Source organism: Monomorium pharaonis, chromosome 7, assembly GCF_013373865.1.
Source record: "Monomorium pharaonis isolate MP-MQ-018 chromosome 7, ASM1337386v2, whole genome shotgun sequence".
Classification (NCBI taxonomy): domain Eukaryota; kingdom Metazoa; phylum Arthropoda; class Insecta; order Hymenoptera; family Formicidae; genus Monomorium; species Monomorium pharaonis.
Window position 1 is genome coordinate 15,266,403 of NC_050473.1, and position 23,885 is coordinate 15,290,287.

Consider the following 23,885-nt stretch of genomic DNA (forward strand, 5'->3'; position numbering starts at 1 on the left):
TATAGTACAATTGATAGTACAGTTGTATTTTATTTATAACAAAAATTTTAAAAAGACTAGTTTTTCCGTATTTTTCTAAAAAAAAAAGAATAAAAAAAAAATTTTTATTTTTCCGGATAGTTAGAAACGTTAAGTAACCATTTTGAAATTCTCGTTCTAAATTAATACAAATTTGTAATTCTTTTTTTGCATGCACTCTTTATCAATACATTGCGTCTTTTTATTCGTTTTAAGTGAAAAAAGAATTAAAAGAATGATAATAGGTCATATTTTTTGTACATTTTACACATTTTAAAGATTGTTGCTTTGAGTATACGGATTGCATTTCTCTCTCTCCCTCTCCTCTTTCTCGTCGACTGTGGCGGCTTCGCAAAGGTGCGAAAAACCAAAATTTGCCAAGAGGCTACAGCACGCTCGTCCTTCGGTGACGCTAATCGCGCGCGCTTGCGCGGGCAGGATATGCAGGAGGAGCGGAACGGGAGGCGAGTTTAATAAATTAGCGTTTCCTTCTTCGGCGCAGCGTGCCGCAGTTACGACGAGAGGCTAAAGAGGATCCGTACCCCCGACGGCTGGTTTTAAATGCCGGAAGCACCTCCCTCCCTCTCTGTCCCCCCGTCCCGATTCCCCGAGTCCTCCTTTAACCCCCCCGTGCTGTGCGCCGGAGCCCCTTTCGCTCCGCTTCCTCGCCGTCTTACTCTTCCTCCCAACTTCCTCCCGCTTATACCAGCGGTGTTTCTTTCGCCGGCAACATCTGCCGTGTCCGCCTTTTCTCGTCGTCGTACTAGATCTCTCTCTCTCTCTCTCTCTCTCTCTCTCTCTCTCTCTCTCTCTCTCTCTCTCTCTCTCTCTCTCTCTCTCTCTCTCTCTCTCTCTCTCTCTCTCTCTCTCTCTCTTTTCTCTCCTTCTCCCGTCTCGTCTTTCCTCTCCTTTTCCTCTCTACCCCTTCTTCCTTTCCCCCCTCGTACTCGACTTCTTTTTTTTCCATCGCGGCACCTCTCTCGCCTCCTGTTCGCCTCCCCTTCCTCCCGCTTCCTCTTCTTCGAGAGCATCCGTTCCTCCAAAGCGAAGTATCGTCAATTCGCGACTCGTTACGAATTTTGATCGTGTACAGAGAAGAGACTCGCGACGACTATCATTTAAATCCCGTCTGTTTATGTTGGGTGGACTTTAATTTGCAGTTTTTAAATAATTAATGATCGTATAAAATTTAACTGCCATCAAAAGCAGCACGCATAATTTTTAATTGAAATGATCATTTAAATATAAATCAAACTCGATTAAAAGTATTACGAATATTACTAATCTAACTTTATTTATTAATAATTACTAATTTTATGATATATTATTAATTAAATATTGCACGAGCTACGGTATTATAGAATTGCTACAAAAATTTTTGTTCGCGCTTTATTCTTCATCTCGGTCTCTCCACGAAGTTGCATATGCTCGTTTCTCGCCACATGTAGTAAATAGAACCGTGAGGAAAAATATATTGACGGCATATCTGATATAAGGATCGGAATGCGACACGCGCCGGAAGTTCTAAAACACGCTTATCTTGGAAAGTCCTCGGGAACGTATCATCTTCCGCTCGTTCGCCCGTCCGTTCGTACGTTCGTTCGTTCCTTCGTTCGTTCGTTCGTTCGTTCGTTCGTTCGTTCGTTCGTCTCTACCTCGTTTCCCCCTCGATCGTCCGCCTCCGTCGGCCGCTCGGTACCGGCTTGAGAATTGGCCCGTAAATAGGAACTACCATTTGTGCACGGTCTGTATACCTGCGGGAATAATTATCGCGGTTTGTGAGGGTGCGCTCGAAATAAAATGAGAGAGGGTGGTGATTATTTGAAATACAGAATTATTATAAAGTTGATGATGCACAAGTTGAAATATTAATAAGCTCTGAATTTATTATTCGTTTGGTATGAAAGCCGGAAAGATAAAAAAAATTAGTGTTCCATGGAAAGAAAGGAACGCCAAGATTCTGGGATGATAATTTGCATAAATTTTAATATATTTAATTCTACGATTGTTAAATCTCGATATGCTTATTAACATGCCAGTGCAGAAGCTTTAATATTTTAGTAGACGAGTTTGCGTGTGTGTGTATGTGTGTAAAGTGATCTTGTTTATGTTCTCGAGCAGCAGAGAGTAATGAATAATAAGGAGTAAAAGAGGAATGCGCGATAAAATCTGAAAGTTACACTATACTTATAGTGTGTTTAACTCTATCGAAGTTCTCTTAACGCGGCAATTAATCCCGTATATCGAGTATCGAGTTATAGACATTGACCACTTCGACAGAGCGGGTAACCGATATCCGTTTCGAAACCGGAAAGCAGACGTTCAAGTGTAATCATAGTGAGGATCAGGAGGCCAATGATTGAGACGGAGTATAATATGCGGCAATATAATCTGACAGTTATCGGAAATAAACTCGTACATTCACTCTTAATCAATGGCTTCTTTAGATTCATTCTAAAAGATATCAAGAGACATTTAATTGCTATACTGGATTTAGTATTTGCAGTATTTATTTCTAACGTAAAAAGTAACGTGAAATCTCGTACTACCGGATCATGAAATTACGCCGTAATATACATAGGGCAAGGGCGCTAGTTACCGATCATATGCTTCAAATCAAATTTATATGAATAACTAAATTTAAAATTGTGTCGTGATAATAATAATTATATATAATAATTACAATCATTCCGTATTTATATTGTCTCAAGGTAATTCTAATTTATGAAATTAACAATTTTAATTCATTAATAAGAATTGTAATTCTTTTTAAACAATCATTTCTTAAGAACTTTACATTTTTTACGCTAGAAAGTGGAATGGCTTGCCATAGAAGATTACTAGTAGAGTTACTCATTAATTTGCCCGTTGCGGTTTAAGGGATTTGCGTAAAACGTCTGCCGGATCTATCGAGCGATCTTTACGGATCTTCGATGGATATTTATTTCTGAAAATATCTCTCAGTTAGACGTTCTCTCTCTCTCTCTCTTGTATACCGTGACGTTACGACGAGGCGACACGCTCGTTCTGCTTCGGTCAGCTTTAATCCCGACTACTCGGCGGTGGCTCGCGGCGCTCCTCTTCGACCGCGGAGGAGCGGCTTTTCTCGGTAAAGCCGCGAAACGGCTTGTTTGCGACTGCATCTCGCCGCGTCGCGTTTATTTCAACGTGTTGCGTCGCCGCGCGTCTCGTGTCGCCGCATCGTCCCGTCTCGTTGCACCGTCCGGCCGAATCCGGGCGGCATGCATGCGTCACGGGTTATTTTTGCCTAGTCGTGTATACACGTACACAAACACACACGCACACGGCGAGGAGGACCCGCGGGAGATCCGTGGCGTTTCGGTGGCAATGATTCCAGAGATTCGTGCGAGAGCCGCGGTAGCCGAGCGTAGGCGATCTCCCAACGGATTGCGAAACGCGCGGTCGCCCGTCGCTTTACCGTCGACGACGGACGCGCGTTACCATTTATACCGCAAAAAGCAATTGTTCATATTTATATTCTCATTACGGCCAATTAACATTTTAATTATTTTTTGATCGAGAAATTATCAATTTAGTGTTAATTGTACTTTGGAGATTTCTTTTCGTTTATTTATAATCATTTTGAAATTCAATGTGTCATTTGCTCTCGACGGCTACTTATGACGGCACCCCTCGAGACGGTTACCTCTCTCGTCCGGGCAAATGGATTGCAAGGCACTTTTTGCGCATCCACGCGGTCACGGGATATCAGCGTCGATGAAAAGTTACGCCGCCCGTATATGAAACTGGTTCGCGTTGAAGGGACGACGATTCGCGTCTCCGGTTGCTTTAGATTGTTACAGCAGTCGCTACTCGATCTCCTCCTCTCTCCTCCCCGTTTCCCCCCGCTAACGTATTACGTAACAATGTGCGAAATAACGTAACGCAAGAAACTATGTAATAATGTTGCCAAGATGAGAGAGAAAGAGAGAGAGAGAGAAACAGCCATTGCACGCCGTCGAGCGAAATCGGAGCGACTTGCGTAATGACGAACCTCCGCACTCGCTCCGCTCGCGATGATCGTCCTGGTATATCTCTCTTGCGTTTGACAATCTCTTTAAAGCTAAATGATATTTTTCTTCTTTTTGTTCGCAGTACTCCGGAATTCGTATCGGACCGGTCGTCAAGAAGGACGTCATGAAAGCTTCTATCATGTTGGAGCACGATAGCCAGTGAGTACAGTAGAATCGTCACTCCCGTATCTCCCGGATTCCATTAGGCTCCTCCACGAATTGAGAGAGTTGAGACAAATATTAGTTTTGATATTTTTTTTTTATAGCTTTAATAAACAAAATGGAAAAGCAAAGTTTTAATTATTAATTGTTTTCGACAGGTAAAAGTTTTCCAACAACTTTTAACGAAAGAGAAAAGAACGACATTTCCAATTCTTCCGAACCGAGCGGAATCTATAATTAATCAATCGCCTAATTAATTAACTTGTTGCAGGTACGCGACGATTCTCGCGTTCGACGTGAAAATCGAGAGGGACGCGCAAGAGCTCGCCGACTCGCTGGGCGTCAAGGTCTTCCAGGCCGACATTATTTACCACCTGTTCGACAAATTCACCAATTACCGGGAGGAACTGAAGCAACGCAAGCGGGACGAGAACAAGCACATCGCCGTGTTTCCGTGCAAGCTGAGGATTCTGCCGCAGGTGAGTTGCGTTTTGCCCACGAGGGGTTTTGAAGCGGATACGCGATAAACAAGCGGGATTTACGCCGGCGCGACGTCGCCGGCGAGATCCTCCGAGCAGCTCCAGTGAGAGAGAGAGGCTTTTTAAACCCGTGGGCCCGTTTGGATTTCAGTACGTATTCAACTCGAGGGACCCGATCGTGATCGGCGTGATGGTCGAGGCTGGAATCGTCAAGGAAGGAACGCCGCTCTGCGTCCCGAGCAAGGACGTGAGTTGACTTTACATTTCTTTCTTCTTCCTTTCCGTTCCTGAAACTCTATCGCAAATCGCAATGTACATACGCCTCCTCGTGCTTCTTCGCGTCATTAGAATATGAATGTATCGCCGGGTAAAATCGATAGTCTCCAACGTTGGGCGCGCGAGCGTCAATGACATCTTTCGACACGAAGAATCCCACGGGATACTAATTACCAGTCGCAAGAAAGAACGAAATAAAAATTATTAGTTCAACAAAGCCGTTCTTTCCATGCAATGGTAATCTATCAGGGAACTTCATTTTCTGTAGCCATTTCTTCTGTCTACGAACGAGAGATGAAAGCTTTGCTCAAAAGAACAAAGCGAATATTTTCATAATATTTCTCTCATCCTTCACAAGAACAAAGTACGAAGAACGTCAGCACGAAGTCCTTGCGTGCAGAACCGGCGCGACTTGTCAGCGGCGTGTTGCACCAAAAATAATCCCGCCGGGACGCTATAATCGCTGTGGCCGGAGAGATTAATGAAATTTACGCTGAAGGCTCGCGGCGAAAATTGAATCCGCGCGCGCGTACGGAACGAAGGGATGAATGGAGAAGAGAAAGAGAAAGAGAGACCGGCTTGGACCTGGGACCTGTGCGCGTTACGACCGACGAGAGGGGACGGGGAGGAGGGGAGTCGCGACTGGACCCGAGCAGTCTTGCTGACCGGAGCGGAGAGCGGTAACCAAGAACTATCGGCGCGCGCGCGTAGGTGAACTCGTTCGGTGGAAATACGGCGATTCAGTTGGCCGATCGATCGCGACGATCGAGCGGGCGGACGTATTAAACCGCTTCGGGCCGGCCGGCATTCTCGCTCCCGCTCTCCCTCGCTGCCGTAGGTGGATCCGACCGACCGAAGAGAATCTGTCTCTCTCTCTCTATCTCTTTCTGTCTTTTCCTTTCTCTCCTCTCCTCCCGTCCCGTTCTTTCCCGTAGGAGGAACCGGGTGGGTAGCCGACCTCACCGGCCTCGCCTTACGCGGTAGCGCGCGCGAAACGTTGCAGGTTGCCTAGGCCTCGGATCCCGTAGGCGTCGCCGATGCCATTAGTGGCACGCAAATTCCCGACGGACAAAAATCCGAAATGTATTCTCCCACCGGCGGCGGCGTCGCGGTGGCGCACCCACGCGATCGATGATTTAACGTCGTTCCGGCCGCGCGACTCTGTCACCGCGCGGGGCTCAGTTCACCTCGGCTCGGCCCGGCTTGGCTCGCCGCGACATTCTCTCAGCTCTTTCTCCACGGACGCCTTTCTCGCGGTACACGGGCACGTCCGTAACTTCACGGAAGATCTCTCCAAAACGGAAAATCAGAATTAAATCTCAAGAGCGTCCTCTTCTCATGTAAGAATTAAATCTTGATGGGACGAGAAGTTCAAGAATGAGGAGAAATGCGCTTGAATATCCCCACGTTTATATAGCACAATTATTTATTCGATTCATTAATTGTTGGAATTATTATTGTATATTGGACTTATTATGCCACCGGTCTTCTTTTCTCGACAATTTTTTCGCTACTTAGAAACGTGTCTCCTCTCCCTCGTCGGCACGTAAGCTCCTAAGAGAAGTCGCTTTCGCGCGGCGAAGGGAAGCGACTACTAGCATTCCGGAGCCCTTCGCTACATCCTCCGACCACGTATCCGGGCCCACGCGATATTCTCCGGGGCATCGAGCTCGAGTGACATCGCACGGCTCGGGTCTGCTCGAAACTTTCGCGCGTTCTTGGTCTCCCGGCGATATTTGTCGACGCGTTCTCTTCGCCTCGCGCCAGCGAAATGAATGCATCCGATTTTTTTCGCAGGGCGTTCCTCTTCGAAGAAACGACGCGCGGATTCTGAAAGAAAATCGTTCTTCCACGAGGAACTCGGTAGGGGAAAAAGGTCGTTTCCGGTGTCGAAAGAAACGTGCACGGCATGGCAACTTTCATATTTTCTTAGGTCCGACCGGAACTCGAGAGCGATTTGTTTTAGTTTGTTTCGATTCCTCATACATCAGCGTAAGAAACGCAAAGTTGTTCGTTCTCTCGGAACGTGTTGGCGTTAAATGGAAGCATTACTCGCATTGTAATTTATTGTATAAGTTTCCGTTTAGGCACATCCCTTTTTTCCCTTCTTCTAGATTTCCTTCCTTAGAACTTTGGAACTTAGGGCTTTGGAACAAGGCTTTAGAATAACCTTTTCTTGAAACCTCACTCACCAAGGCTTAAGAAACAGAATCGGCTGATGTTACTGATTATTCGATTACAATGCCCCTGTGATCGCACGTGTTCGGTCCTGCCGGGATAAAGCAGCTTGCCACCGGCAGCACGATCCGCAAACAAAGCGACCGGCGGAAAACTCGGGATTTACCGTGAAAAAGTTACTTCCGTCCGTGCCGTCCAATCGTGGAGGTGCGCGCACCGACCGGTGTATATACTCGTAGGACCGTGCTCTCCCCCGGACGCGGATCTAACGATTATCCCGTGCGCTCGTCGAGTCTCACGAAACTCCAGTTAGCGCAGGTCAGTTTACGCCCGGGCTTCTTCCCTTTTGTCGAACGGTCGGCCGACGTTGGCGACCGGATGCGCACGGCGAGGACCGGAGGAACACGCGCCGATATCGCGCCGCGAAAGGAAACGGCGCGGCTTAAGCGCGGGACGGAAGAGCGAGAGAACCGGCGGAACGTGAGCTCGCAATCGTCGAGCGGATTTTCAGCGCGCGATTTAGACGTTTGGCCAGAGAGACCGGTGACCGTACGCACTGTCGGGGGGCTCGAGACGCACGAACATTCGCACTGCAAATTTTGCGAGTCGTCTATCGTTGCGATAAAGTCCCTCATTCCTTCTTCTCGTTTTATCATCATGGACACATCGCTCATTTGCTGCGATCAATGATTCAAGAAAAATTGCTAATCTTTGCAAAAGAGAAAATTCTGATAAGAATTAAATCCACTGTATAAAAGCCAATAATATTTTCATTCCTCTATTAGCTGCAATACATTATAATTATATTGAAAATGATATTTTAAAATTTTGATGATTTATTAACAAATTTGATTAATCTTCGACCTTTTTAGACTAATTTGTTTTGTATTTTGTGTATGAAAAATCTTCTAGCTGGATGGATAAATCCAATTCCTTTACAATTACAAAGTAGTTTATTACTGTACTACTTCAACATTTCTATGTAGTAACTACAATCACAATTATATGGAATATAATGACCCTTTTAACATTTGTTCATTTACTCTGTATTAATATTAATAGCTGTAATTTGCATAGTTCGAACAACTATAAGTATAATTAATATCAGAAATAAATTACAGTTAAATTATAGCATTGATTGCAATTATTTCTCTCTCGCGGTGCAGCAAGGCGATGTCTTTTTGAGAACAAAGTTACGCATCGCGTTTTACAATTTACGAACATTCTAATGCAGATTTAATGAGCAGTATCGATAGCTGCGCTAATGACTGTCATACGTCGTTACGTAATCGTCTCGATTACTCTTCCCTTAGAATTTATTCCTCCGTCCCGTGGCGCCGCGAGGGAGCCTGCCGGAAAGAGACCGCCTCGGAGAACTCGCATGGAGTGCCGCCTATCTATTCATCTATCCGCTTCTCCTCTCGCGACTTCCATCATGCGTTATCGGGCGTGCGCGAGCCACACACACACACACACACACACACACACAGACAGAAACACACAGAGGGATACATAGTACTGGGCGTTGCGCAACGTGGCGGTCTCGATAGGCGGCTGTAACGGCGAGCGGAAATCCGGCGGATTCTTTCGGCCTGCCGTTTTCTTGCAGCGTTTTCTTTTTTTCTCCCCTCCGTTATCCATTTTCCGCCAGCCAACCAACCGACCGACCGACCGATCATTCGTTCATCCGTTCCTATGTTCGTTCATTCGTTTGTTCGGTGGTGGATTCTGCTCCGGCCCGATGACCCGAGAATTGCGATAGCGCCGCGCTTTTGATGCTTTCTCTCTCTCACTCTTTCTATCTTTTTTCCTCTTCGCTCACTCCGAGAGTAAATCTCAGCGTGTTTCACGATTGGATGGTCTTGGCGGAAATAGCCTCCGCTGCGTAAAGCATCTTCTTCATCATCATCATCTTCTTCTTCCTCCGCGGTCTTCGCTCCAGCTGTGTACGTATCGCGCGACACTCTTCTCCGTTTTCTTCTGCTTCCTCTTTATCAGTTATAAGCGTCTGCTAGCGAAATAATGTAGTTTATCGTCAGTCAATTACATACGAGCCACAGTTAGAATTCATTCATTTATTAAAATACAGTTTTTCGTGTAAAGTGCATCTAAAAAAATTGATATTGATCATCAAATATTGATCACCAAATATTGATCATCTTCCAATTTGTTATCTTACTCGATTACATTTTTATTGGTTTACATTTACGTGTAAGCATTTTACCCGTGAGTAGAGGCATATGGGAGTCAACTGATCCAGACGCAAACTATTAATTTCCTAATCACATGTATTACGTAATAATATATTTTTGAATGTCAGGATTTTTTTCAATTGCTAATGTTTGAAATTATTATTTTATGCCTAAAACATGTGACAGTTTACATAATTATGTATAAATAAAAATGAAAGCACTTACATAAAAAAAGTCAGACGCCTACTTATGAGATCATGTATTGTTAAATATTATTATTGACAATTCAAACAAAATTTAATAAGAATTTGATTATTTTAGGCAATATTAATTCATTAAAAAAATAGTAACATAAAAACAGATTCTTGGAGTCTTAAACTTTTTAATAGCAATATATAAATACGTATGTCTATATATATTTTTTTAAATTTAAAATTAGTAATGAAAAGCACACATTATGATTTTGTAAAACATGAAATCTCAAGATGTTACTTAAAATTTTAATTTGTAAAGTGAAAAATTTTAAATGAAATTGGAGCTTAATCGGTTGTGAAGCGTTTTCGCTTGTCCTCATAAAGCGAAAGTTGGAAGCTCGAGGAGGAGCGAGCGGAGTAGTAAGCGAATGATTGCGGCGAAGAGGAAAAAGACGAGAACGAGCATGAGGCAGGGCGAAAGATAAGTAGCGAGAAAGAGAGGCCCTTTATCGTAATAAGTTTAACAGCACGCTATCATGGCACGAGAAACATGATCGACGTATATTGCATCGAGTTCACCCGATTTCACAACGTGACGCTGTTTTATAAAGAAGAGATATAAATATAATAGATAAAGAGAGATAAATATAATAGATAAATTATGAAATAAAAGCATAGGATTTTGTCGAAATAATTTATTATTTCATCATCTAGGAATCGTTTAATTACACGTTTTAAATATTATCTCTTAAGAATATTAATAAGGACAACCAATAACATAAGAATTCCAATATTGTCCTACTATGGATTTTTGTATCTAATAATAATTTTTATGGGAATTAAAAAATCTTCAGCTCATGTGAATTGCACGCCGCATATTCCTTGGTGTTGAAACACAATTCCTAACCCGAAGGTGGAATACGTTAATTATCATTTCTGAGTCAGCCTAGAGAAGGAATGAATTATTGCAATAATTCTAATGTAGCCGAGATAATTCAGATTTTACTGTGATAATTCTAAACACGATTCTTTCAATATAACTTATCTTAATCTTCCGGACGTTGTTTACTTTAGATATTACTTCTGAATCAAAAGATATTGACATATACCTCCGAAAGATATCACGTGCATCACGACATTTCTCGTTGGTATTAATCGGAAATGTCAAGAAGAGACCTCGATCAGTTTAGAACGGTTTCACTTGGAATTATATTCACAATCAGGTCTCGTGAGTGAGCGACAGGAACTAGAAACGCTCCGGTGCGCGAGTCCTCTTCCGGCGGAAAGGCACTCGGCAGATTCTTCCTTTCTCTGCCTCTCTCTCTGTCTCTCTCTCTCTCTCTCTCTTCCCCTTCCCGCTACTTCCTCTTCCTTTTCCTTGACGCACACGCCGTGGCGTGCGCGCGTGTGCGCAAATTCGCGACGGATAGGAGTTTCAAACCGGGGAGGATATCTCTCTATTGAGAGGTATTCAGACCGCGACGTTTCGCAATTGCCCGCAATGCACGCGGCTGCTATTCTCGTCAAGTACGGGGGAGGCCGTCTCCTACGCGAAAATTATTCTTCCCGACTTCACGAATTGTCCGAGGAATACAGAGAGGCACGCGAGACGCGGCTTCGCGAAAATCACAAACGGATCGTCCGCCTCGACTTTTATGAATAACCGAACAAGAACGTTTAATGAAATCTTTCTCAGACAACGTCGTTTCATTATCTAAAATTTTTCTATTACTTAAAAGTATATAATGATGAATTTGAAAAGTTTGTCGTATATAAAAGGTCAGATCGGATAAACGATACGTCTGGATATTTTTTTTTTTTTTTTGAAAATACGGAATCTATACGGAGAGAACTGTTTTGCTAAAGTTTCTAAAAATTTAGCTAGATTCAAATCTAAAAATGATTTCTCTCTATACTAGAAATAATTATAAAGGACGTTCAAGAAAAATTTTACAAAAACAATTGACATTCTATCAATTAGCTTGAGCGTAATATATGATTTAGCAGTAAAATTTCGTGATCGTTAACAAAAAAGAATATTAAAAAAAGAGATGTTAATGAAATTGATACGTGAAACTTTTTTTTTTACGCAAAGGAAAGTGTCGTAAAATCGAAATCTCTTTCATCGTGAGTATTTCCTCCCATATAATTTCGACGACGTCGATCGTAACCGGATGTGCCGAGTTAACCCCAGAAGGACTGTCCCGAGCTTCAAAAGAGCCGGTCGCATACCAAAGGATAGTGTGTCGCTTATTATTAGCATTTGTACACCCAGTGCTGCGTGCGCTACCGCTATTATACGAGGGATCGAGCGCATCCTTGTGAAAGGACGAACACCTCATGTCCGCGTACGGCATGTCGAAGGGGGGGGGGGGTTTCGGCCTCCGTCCACCGAGCGTCCACCCTTCCGTCTCTAACGAGTGATAAACGACCGGAAGGAAGCCAGAGGCGTTTCCACGAAAGCCACTGACAGGGCCGGAAGACCGAAAGACGGGATGTGGTCGGCAAGTGAGCGCGTTTGTGCTTTGTCGCGGCTGCATCAGGCAGCAGCCTGTGCGGCGTCCCTCGTTTTTTTCAACGTCGCTCTTCCTCCCTGTTTACCCCGTTTCTAAATATCGCCTCTGTCCGTCGTTCTCTACCTCGCACGTTCCGAGCTTCGTCCTGCGTGAAAACGTGTTCTGTTCCCCGAAATGAATTATCGGTTTTACTTTTACCGCGTTATTTTTTTTAGTGACAAATTTTTTAATGGATTTTCTTTCGGTAAAAAAATCAATTTTTTTAAATTACAGTAATTGAGGACTGAGAGGTTTCGTGGAAAATGAATTTTATGTGAAAAATGGAGGGATTATTTTTCTAAATTGTCTAATTGATGTAAAGAACCGCGGGGGGAGGGAGGGGGAGGAATGAAGAAATTAATAATGATTCTTCTTTATATTTTTTTGCGAAAGGGAATCGTTTCTAAATGGCGTTTCGTCAACACAAAGAATTGTCACTTGGTATTGTGTTCGTCATTACAAGGGGGAGAATTAGAGGAAAGAGCAGCTAGTAGAACGGAAGCGAGAACGGGAAGGAAGAGGAAGAGGGAAACGTCCGGCCGGATACGAGGTTTCCAATGTCGGTGGGATCGTTTTACTCGAGCTTGCGATTAATTCTGCCAACGGCGATAAAAAAAACGTCGCGGCGGAAAAGGAGTAAACAGCTCGGGCGCACGTGGGGGGACACGCTTACGTTCGTAGAAACGTTAAATAGCACACGCGAGCGGGCTTTCAACCCCGGCGAGCGAGAGACGCGCTCGTCTAGTTTCTCTCAAGTCCGCCCGTTATATTCCGAGAAAGTTCGCGGAACATTTTCAACAACAAAATTACTCGCGGAAACAGTGTGCAATATTATTTCCGGGAAATGACGTGCGATCTTTGAATATCTCGAAGGCTCTTCTTACGTCTACGGAGCTTCGTCTCTCATTGATATTTCCAAAACTCGAATTCGAGGTGTCTCGCGCGATTCCGCTGTTTCTTTATATTGTGCCTTAAGAATTCGGTTTAAATTAGAATTTTTTATAAAAATGTATTTTGTATATAATACATTAACAGCTAGTATATTGGCTCATTTGCCCGTTTCTTTTATTGTAATTTTTATTTTATCATTACAGCCTTACAAAATATATTTAATTTTGTATAAAAAGTTCTATTAACAGAATTAAAAAATAAAGTTCTAAAATTTCTATTTTTAAATAATTTTTAAAATAATCATGACGGCTATTCAATCCAGGTACTTAATATTATTTGTTTTCAAGGGGTTTGTCTTTAGTTAGGACTATATACATAAAGTAAAAGTGTCTCTTTCGTTAATTACCGACGTGACTTGGTTTTCCGCGGCACCAGGGGAATTTCGAGCCGCGAGCGCGAATTCGCGAACTGAAAATTCGCGAGTGCTCGCCGAAGACGAGGACGCGGCGCGAAATTTCGATTAACGGCGTCCAAAGGCGCCCGACGACGCACGCAGTGAGGGGCCGTTAGAGCGGCTAACTCTCGTCGCACGGACTATAAAGCCTTCTAAATTGGTGCGGGCCACGAAAATAGACTTCCGGTTCCCGTCTCGCGCGCGCGTGAGCCGCGCTCGCTCGCTCCCGCCGAGACGCGCGTCGCGCCACGTCTACTATCTAGTATGCCAAGAACGGCACCTCCCCCTCGTCTTCCGTCTATCCTTGCACGCACCCGCGATAAATGCGGCCGCGTATAGTCAGCCCGCGAGAACCTCATGTAAATATTCGCAACTCGCGAAAATAATTCCGATATGCAGAGGCAGCGCCTCGTGGAAACATGGAAGGACGCGCTCTGTAGCATCAATGTATAAAATGAATGGTATGAAATGTATGCAATGTATAAAATAACGGTACCTGCATACCCTAGAAAAAATGTCTACAAGCCAAAATTTTATTGGAATGACAAAACATTTTGATGAAAAAATGCCCAATGAAATTATTCAATGTATATATGTTATTTGCTTTTATACTTTCTTGTTACGATATGCTGTAGTAAAAATAATCAAAGGTTTTGTTATATGAATACCTGATCGTTGTTAAGAAACGCCTCGACTAAACAGTTTGGTTTGGGGATACTCAATTTTTTTTTTCCCAGTGTATACCGAGCTGGCAATGGAGTACATTCTTATAGTCAAATTGCAAAAGGTGACATGTAAATGTTGAGCCTGCAGCTGTAATTTCGCAACATGCGGAAGCATCTTGAAAAGATTTAAGCGCTGCGTCATTCTTTTTACACCTTTTGGTTTCCTGGTAACGATAGAATCTGACAATGAATAATCTGACAATGCCTACGTGATAGTCGACAAAAAGATATTACAGTCAGACAGGAAAAGTTAATATTTCACGTGATAACAATTCCGATATGCAAAAACAGACCAAAAAGGTTAGAAATAATATAGGCGATACAAAATTCCTTTATACACATGATAAATGACAAAGGAATACACGCTATGAAACATATACACGGAGAGCATTGTCTCTTTCTTGGAGTTCACCCTCAGAATGGTAAACGTGAATTTCGAGAAATTTTAATTGAAGTAAAATTTAATAAAAAATACTTTACTAAAAATTAAAGCTAAATTTTATTAAAATTACAAGTTACAAAATTCCTGAAAATTTATTCGTCCCACAGTTACCACGATTTAGAATAAATTCCAAGAGAAAACTCTATCTAATAGTATTATAGGTATGTAGCAATAATTCTAACATATTTTTCTCGAAAAATGTTCGTTTTCCAAATGTCTTCGATGATCTTACAACATTGTACAACGTTGGCATACTCGTTTTAACAGCGTCTCTCAAAAGCGTGGAACGTTGCACTTGCGGAGGCAAATTCCGATATGCAGAAGTATCTCGAGGGTGCTCCACCTTCCATATGTGTGTCAATATTCCTTCGCCGTGTCTCGCGCATCTTGTAACGCTTGCGTACCGTTACACACCCGCCGTAGCCGGAACCGCGAAAGCCGCGCGTGTAAATCTCTAGTATACGCACTCGCGGAATAAATAATCGCGTCGTGTATCAGTTTCAGTTGTGCCGGGATCTCGTAGCACATCTCGCGGATAATATCTCGCGGTACCGCGAGAGGAGTCCTCCCTCTTTCTCCCTCTCTTTTTCTCTCTTTCTCTCACGGTGGCACTTACGGTACATGGCGAGGCATGACGTGATGCTGCACGCAGGTGCAGCTTACGTAGTCTAGCGTGGATTTCGTGGAACGAAGCGAGCCCTCGGGTAGGCATCTCGTGCAGTTGCACCTATCCGCGGATTCCCCATTTCGCGCCGAGAAAGGATCGGCCTTCAAATGGCGCGCGAGCGAACGCTCGCGCGCTTAGTGCCAAGGTCGAGGCTCTCTCTCTCTCTCTCTCTCTCTTTCGCTATACTTCTTTCTAAGAACTCCTTTCTTCCCTTTTCGCTTCATGTGATCTCTAGGCTGCTCGCGAGCAGCAGCTGTTCCCCCACCGTGCACGATTCAAATTTATGGGGAGTCCTTTTTCCTCTTTGTTTTACTTTTCGCGAGCCGTCCTTAAGGCGGGGCCGCGCATTTTACGCTCGAGGTCCTTGACCCCGGGCACTGTGGCTGTACATTGTATTACGACTGTTGCGGCGAATCAGGACATTGTCCCGCGTGAATAATGAAAAATGTCTGCATAATTGCGCGGTGAAACTGTCTTTCGAGATTTTTTATCTCGATGAGAATTTTATCTTTTATTTTTATAACAGCTGTAAATGCACTTCTCTCTGCGAAATCATTAAACACACATTATATTACTACCAATAACAAAAGTAATAATATTGTTTCATTATGTATATTGTTAAATGTTGCACAAATTATAGAGATTTTAAGCGCCACGTACGAGATGTATTAAGATGCATCTTCGTCAGAGTTGATGGACAGATTGCGAGTAAATCACGAATTGTTTTATTTCTGTTGGCGAACATATTCGTATTGCACAATTCAAAAAGGGAACGTTTAATTTTAATATTAAAATGTTTTGTTTCTCTCTTCGTTTTTCACACTTAATTTTTTTAGTTTGAAATGGGATTTAGATTTCAAAACACTAAAACGTTTAGAGCCAGCGAAGATTTCAGCTTTCAGCTTTCAGCTGAGTTCTAATTCCGATCTGTAATCCTAATCTTTGCTTTCTTTGCTCTGTTTGGCCCAGCTCCAATCTCCAATATACAATCTCAATTGAATCTCAATCTTTCATGCGTGATCTGCTTTACGCAACGGCGCGACTGGACACGCTTCAATGATCGCGGCGCCTCACGATCGATATCGCGGTGGTGCTCCGCAATTGTACATACATTATAATACGATAAGACACTCTTTGTTTATATATTGTGTGTATTGTTAAATTAAAAAAAAATTCGATTATTGGCATCGAGTACATGACCAACGTGTCAATAAACGTCCGCATGGCGTCGCGAGAGCTTATCGGAGAAATTGCAGGCGTCCGAGTGGGTGTCCGGCGCGAATGGTTAGATAGCTTAGCATCGGAAGACGAGCGGATAAGGCGTGTACATGTGTATGCATGTGCACGCTTTTCCGTTTGGTCCTTCTCGCCGATCAACCCGGCCGACCACGCGAGTCTCTTCTCCGCCCACGTGGCGCAACCCGAGAGATCATCGTGTCTCTCGGACACTTAGAACGAGATAAATCTAAAGTGGACAGTATATACGCCCGGGCCCACGCGAAACCAGGCCCGATCGCATTCGAAAGAGATAGATAGAAAGGAAGAGAGAGAGAGAGAGAGAGAGAGAGAGAGAGAGAGAGAGAGAAAATGAGATGACTATGTCGCTCTTGCCTCTACTCTTGCGTTCTATTGACATGTTAGTCGTAAAAGGTAAAGCGCGCCGATAACGCTCGTAATGGCTTCCGTAATTTCAGAAGATGAGGGTCGGGTGGTATGCCCGGCGTGGTGACCAGATTTTTAAGCCGCAAGGCTGTTAGGGCCCCTTTTACCCGCGCCGCACTGCTCGAGAGATAATCCCCTTCTTCTCGAAGGGAAAAGACGATAGCGTCTAATGCGTCAGTTGAAAATTACTTAAATACCGCGACTAAAATCGCATCGCTTTCGAATCGGAGAATGTCATTTCTCTCTCTCCAATGCGTCGTGTCTCTTCGTAAACAAAAAAATATAGTAATCCTTTGTTTGAGCTACGGGGCTACCTGTCGTAGACGAAACTCAAGCGGATGCCCAGCCTCGAGACTTCCGAAATTCCTAGTACGTGACAAAAACGATAGAGACGACGTCAAGTCGTAAAACACGTCGCGTAATGTTATACATTTGCAAGAGAGACGAGAGAGAGAACGGCTGAGAGGCGGGGGAGAAAGGGTGGGAGGAACGAGGGAGACAAAATTAGCGGTTGGTCCTTCGAGAGTCCCGAACTTTATCTCAAAACCTCGAGCGGTCGAGAGAGAGAGAGAGAGAGAGAGAGAGAGAAAAGCAAAGTCGAGAGAGGATTGAAGGCGCGCGGGCGCGCGATAGGTTGGAAGAAAGGGCGGAGAAGGTCGAGGCGGAGGACGAACAAGGTTCGTTTGCCCGCCTGCACACGTGCACCTATATGGTAATTCCTTTCGGTCGCGGCGGAGTGTCGAGAATTTGACGACGGGGGTACGCCATAAAAGTACGCCGGCCGCAGAGAGGAGCGTATCCGTGAAACATGTACGGCACGAAGGGGGAAACCTGGACGTAACACTCCTTTTTTTCCGCGTCTGAGCTGATTAACTCCGACACGCGCAATAATACTTCGCGCGCGCGACGCGTAGGTACGCATTTCCCTTTGGCGCCCTATATGTAATTAGCGCGCTAAAATATAATTTGAGAATCGGTAAAAGGAAGAGGAAAGTAAATAACGGAAGATTCTACGTTTAAACCTGACAGATTCGAGGAAACGAGACTTGGATCTGTATACAGACATGGAGTGAATTCTGAAAATCATGGGACAACATGGACTTCGATAATCTTAGTAAAATTCAGTAAAATTTTATTCTAAAATTATAGTAGAATTTTTAATATATTTTACCAAACTATTTTATATTGGACACATTGTAAAGTAGTTTGGCTAAACTTTTACGGCCGTAGCTCAAGAAAGGATTGAGAAGCAATTCCTCGGTTGTTGGTCATCGGCTAGGCCGGGGATACCGGATGGCTGCTTGAACGTCCAGCCAGGTATTGCTCTCTCGGCGTGGGTTTCGGGATACACGGGCGGGCATATTCGACCGGTCATTGTCCACCTAGCGATAACGTGGTTCGCCGTATACGTCTGCGTTGCGGCCGGCTTGCAGATCCGTATCAGCTTTCAGTACGCTTCATTCGAACTCGATGTCTCCGTTTTTGCTCTTAATCGAGGAGAAGGAAAAAGGAATAAATTTTCGTTTAATCTCAATATTTTAACTTTGAACGTAATTCGGGAATAAAAAAAAAAGTTTTTGAGAGGTAAGAGAACTCTCTTGTTATTATATACTTCTTGCTTTGCGAGATTGGCTTGAATAGCTTCCTCCCACTGCCACGATGACGTCTCGAGTAATTAACACAGTTTGGAATAAATGTTAAAGTGGCACGTAGAGAGAGAGAGAGAGAGATAGATAATGAAGCCAAGGTCTTATCTCTGTATTATTATTATTCGAAACTACCATATCGCGAATCTTGCGTTTCCCGCGATTTATCAGGCGTTTAGAGACTCGTACGGTTTCGTCTTCCCGCGATAATAGATATCGCCCGTAGGTTTTCGACGGTGCAGTTTTTGGCGCGCTCGGGTTCTCGGAACGTTGCGGCCGAGAAGCCACGGTCGGTCGCGGGCGTTCCTGCAAATCCTGGACGCGACCGCGTCCGGGTTTGTCGCCCACTTTTGCGCTCCCGCGGCCGCAGGTGTGTCGTCACTGCAGCGGGGCAACGCGGCTTTTTCGTCTGTATACACCGTTATACAGCGTGTCCCGAGATTCAATAAACTCTCACTGAGTCAACCTGTCTAACGGCGTTCGCTGAAAAGCTCGCACCCGGAGGCAGTCTCCGAGGAAGAAAATGGTCTATTCTCTTCTTCTTTTTCTCATAAAACGTAGTAACTTACTACGCGACGGATCGCGATATTCTAACTTACAGTACCCCTGGCACATCTCTCTCGCACACTTGGCGCATTCCTCGGTGACGGTGTAGAATGATCGAGGTCGATATCTCGACCGGAAGTCCGTCGGCGGCACGCAACCCAATTTTTCGTCGTTCGCGACACGGATATTCGCGAACACCCGGTGGATCCGTCTACGACCAGCCGGCCTACTGCGCGCCGGCCTACGTGTATGCGGGTATCTGCCTGCCTGCCTGCCTGCCTGCCTGCCTGCCTGCTTGCCTGCCTACTTGGCTCACCGATTCTCGCCGGTATTCACGTCGAAAATGCGTACCCACGTCTCGCGCGTGGAGACTCGGTTGCAAGGCACAGGCTCGGCTCAGCGCGGCCCGGCTGTGCGCCGTTTCAGGTATAACCCGGCTGTCTCTCGACTTCCGGTCGCGGTAAAGGTGTGCCTAGGCGCAGTTATACCCACGCGACCAGACGCCGACGATCGATGTCGAGAAACAAGGAAAAACGAAGAAAGTCGCGCGCCACCACCACACGCTTCGCCCGCGGGAGATAGATCTGTCCGTTCGCTCTACGCGAACGCTAAATCAAGCGCACACGCGAACGAACGCGGTGTCGCGTTACTACAGGAACGGGGGTAGGGGCGCAGGCAGATCCCCCAATCTTCTCGACTGCATTTCGCCGAGATCGTAAATCTGTAAATAAGCATTTATGTATCAACGAAATCGACGTTGTCGGCGAAGCGGACCTCTTCGGAGTCTGAAATTGTTGCTCGGAGTTTGTCCCCTCCAGGCGTATCATATGTATTCTTATGAATCAATTAGATCAATTATATGTTGTGGGATAAGTGTCGAATGCTGTAACACGTGGATGACTATCGCTCGGTCACATTTCCCTTCGTTGTAAAATATATCGCATGCTGTTTCTCTGATCGATTATGTTAATGTGTCGTTTCAGTTCGTTGACTTGGGCATGGTAACCAGTATAGAGTACAACCATAAGCCCGTGGAATCGGCTAGGAAAGGCCAAGAGGTCTGCATCAAAATCGAGTCTGTACCGGGAGAAGCGCCCAAGATGTTCGGCCGTCATTTCGAGGCGAAAGACTTTCTCGTCAGCAAGGTAAGTACACTTACTGTTCATTTATCAGTCTATTTCAATTTGAGCGTAGAAAGAAATTATGGTACGAATTATGTAAGTCGAGAATAGAATTTTTCAGCTTTCGTAAGTCGCAAAAAGTATACCGACAGATTTTTGTTTTAGCAACAGTTGATTATAGATTGTTGTACAGTTGTACATCAAGCAATTTAAATTCTATCTTTTTTACTTTTTTTTTTACTAGATAATATGATAAAAAACCCAATTATAATTCTGTTAAATTTAATGTAATTGAATGCTGTGCGATGGTAAACTTAATTTATAACTTTTATGTTAAATTTGGTGTTTTTATAATTAGTCTTTTTGAATTGCATATTACATTACTCATATTTTTTAACACATTTATGTATAGTTATGTAAAATTTATGTATAATTGCATATTAAATTTGTTACAATCGAATGTTAGATAACCGTATAATTGAATGCTAGATATCGCGGTAAGTCTAATCGATTAGTTTTAATTTATGCTCGGCAAACTTATAATTAGCCCTCCCCTCCCTCTGTTAAATTGTATATTATTTTACTTGCGCGAAACTGAGAAGCGCGTTTTCGCCTTGACGTAAATTCGACTTAGTATGCGAGACCTAGATCGAAAAAGGAAGATGAACATCCGGCGGCGATCGCTCGTCCGCCGTCGGCTTCCGGCCTTCGTAGAAGCTCGCTACCTTTTCCCCTCCGCGTCTCCCTTTCCCTTCTCCCTCCACTTTCCACTCTTCTTCCTTTTTCGTCTTCCTCCTTCAGGCGAGGATATCGACTACGGGACGAGTTTGGCTCCGCATTCGTTCAGATACTCGATTCTAACGCTCTCACGTCCAAATGATTCTTTACTTGGATTATTATTAATTACAGGCACGTTTTCGTGTTTGTGAGCTCCAAAAGGGTCGACGATGGAATTAACGCGAGTACAGGACGCGTCTCTTAGAATATTTAAACCAAGCGGAATGTTCAAACGTATAATGACAGCAGGCAACGTTGCAGCAGAAATGGAAATAGAAATTTGAAAATTTGTTGCATGAATATTTATTTACGAGAAAATACAAATTAGATAAATAAATTACAGACAAAATTTCCATATATGACGCGCGTGTCGGGTACATAGAAAGGATTAATGAGAGGCCGAAGCGGGACTGAGCGGATTAAGAGTTTCAATTACTACGTCACCGTTACATTATTCCCGTGGAAATTGTATGTAAAGACTGTTGTGATCGTTAATTAAGACGGATGTTTCGTAGACTTCTTCTTCTCCGTCTTCCTTCTCTGTGAGAAACGGTATCGGTGCCTTTTCTTCGTCTCAAACCGTCGTCTCATCTTCATTCTTTTCCCCTTCTACTCCCTTTTCGTTCTCCTTCTACGGTCGCTTCTCCTTCTCGTTTCCGCGGGCCTCTTCTATCGTCGCCGTCGTGCTTCAAGTACCTTCCTGTGCTTTGGTAGGCAAGCGGAAGTCGTCGTTACCGTTTGGTTCGTGGAATCAGTTCCGGAAGTATCTCGTTCCCACGACGATTCTCCCGAAGCCGCTGATCCGCCGACACGTCGGCTCATACGGGCGAAATAGAGCGAGGGCTTTTGCTTTTCAACGCCTCGGAGGAAACCTCTCCGGGAAGACACGAGGGGTCGCAGACACGGGAATGAAATCCCGAATGAAATGGGGCGAAAGCAAACATTTACTTTTTTACTTTAAACATATTTTTTTTATCGAAGCCTTTTTTTTCTGTTTGACGATCGGCTTTCGCTCCTATGTAAGCAAGGAGCTGTATAGAATCCGTGAAAAAGTATAAGCAGTACGGGGTACAAATTACATCGCGTTGTGCTAACGCGCTAGCTTCGGTTATTTATTCAATAAATATTGCGAAATGTAAGAAAAAAGAAGTGAAATAAAATGCGCAAAATATCGACAAAAAATTTACTTTTAAACCCAAATAAGTTGGTTTTCCTTATAACGACGAAAGACGGGAAACTTGGAATCCGTCGTTACTTCATGCCTTTCGTTTCAAACAAGTATTTTCGCCTGTACTTTTAGATAGAAAGGCGGGAGATACTATAACTCACCTCGCTCACATCGCAATATTTCTCGCCGCACTTTCCGAAGGTGCGCTGCGTTTATTTGTCTGACCGCGCGCGAGACTATAACCGTCCGCTCCTAATCTCGGCACGGCGGGAGGAGAAAAGTGGATCACGGAAAAATCGCACGACCGTAGACCGCGCGTATGGCGGGCGTAAAGATCGGCCGGGATTCCGTCCGAAGGAGGAGGGATCTCGACAATCTCGGGGGAACGATCGATCGATACGGCACGTCCGCGCGATCTTTATCGCGCGTACGTCACGCAGACCGAAATTGCATAATAGCATCCGAGACGCGGCGCGTAATCGCGATCGCGCGGATTTCGCGCGAAAAACTTAAACTTTCAAATTAGTTTCTGCGCGCATTGAAATTTTCTTTTTTTTTTTATGATTACCGCGAACTGTTGTATATTCAACGTTCCGCGTACTTTACGAGCGGTAATGCGGACGTAGGCGGAAGAGAGGGAAACACGTGGGGGGCGAGAGAGACAGAGATAGCATAGGACGAAAGAAGTACGGGGAACGAAAGGCAAAGAGAGAGAGAGAGAGAGAGAGAGAGAGAGAGAGAGAAAGAGATGGAGAGGACGAGAGGAGCTGCGGGGCGCAAGGGGAAGCTAGAAGGGGCGTGGCGGGAGGCAGGCGTCCTCAATAGCCGCGTAAAACCACCATTGTGACCGATCCATGAATGAAACGGGACTTCCGGCCGGGAGTGGGGGCGGAAACAGTTGTGAAGCGTTACGTTTCCGAATGGTTCGACGTGCGCGCGCGCGCGCGCGCACGCTCGTACGCACACGACTGCACCGGCTCTACTCCTCTATTCATGAAAAAGTGCCACGTGAAAAGTCCGGAGGCCACGGAGCTCGTCGAAAACGCGGCAAAGTTCGCCCGCCATTGCTTCACTAGAGATTTCGCTTTTAACAGAATTCGTGCCCGAATGCCTGGCCACGTCACACGAATGACGACGCCTGTGCTTCCGTTACAAGTTGCGTCATTCGAACGTGTAACATATGACGCTACGTTTTTTTTTCATCTCTCTCCCTCGTTTTTTCTTCTCGAACCTCGACGTTCGCGGATGAATGGTGTTACATGGTCCTCCTCACGCTGGATTATTATCCGGATCTCTGATCTCGTTCGATTCGTCGATTATTCCGTGCTATCGGAGTTCTCGATCAATTCCCGTCGGGGCTCGATTTAACTTTAAGATGTCACAAACGTGACGTTCCTCTTTCTTCATCCTTCTTCTCGCATCGTATAACATTTATTATACAGCTCCTTCATCCCGCCACTTGGAATCTGTAGAGTTCAAGGAATGAAATTGTAACGTAAAATTGAAGTGGGTAATTTTTTTTTTATTAATTGATAAATGCGTACGCGAGTGAAAATATACGCTGATCTCGTTTTATCTTATGCTTTGCGCGGTTAGAGCGGAAGAGGAGGATTGTTTTTTTGTTGTTCTATTTGCGAATGGTAGAGTTAAATAGAACGTTTTATCATCCGATAATGAAAACGCTGTTTCTCTCGGACT

At 44.4% G+C, this 23,885-nt stretch overlaps 1 protein-coding gene and 1 long non-coding RNA gene across 2 annotated transcripts in view; one reads left to right on the plus strand and one right to left on the minus strand.

Moving 5' to 3' along the window:
- Positions 1 to 23,885, plus strand: part of LOC105830942 (eukaryotic translation initiation factor 5B) — a 41,754-nt gene that overhangs the window by 12,067 nt on the left and 5,802 nt on the right. The window contains exons 12-15 of the mRNA XM_036289360.1: positions 4,135 to 4,211; positions 4,486 to 4,693; positions 4,845 to 4,940; positions 20,105 to 20,266. Coding sequence (XP_036145253.1) covers positions 4,135 to 4,211; positions 4,486 to 4,693; positions 4,845 to 4,940; positions 20,105 to 20,266 — 543 coding nt within the window. The remainder of the gene's footprint in view (positions 1 to 4,134; positions 4,212 to 4,485; positions 4,694 to 4,844; positions 4,941 to 20,104; positions 20,267 to 23,885) is intronic.
- On the minus strand, positions 22,003 to 23,884 carry LOC118646444. Its single transcript, XR_004964023.1, has 2 exons — positions 23,732 to 23,884; positions 22,003 to 23,653 (listed from the first exon to the last, which is right to left on the minus strand). It is a non-coding gene; the product is annotated as an uncharacterized LOC118646444 (long non-coding RNA).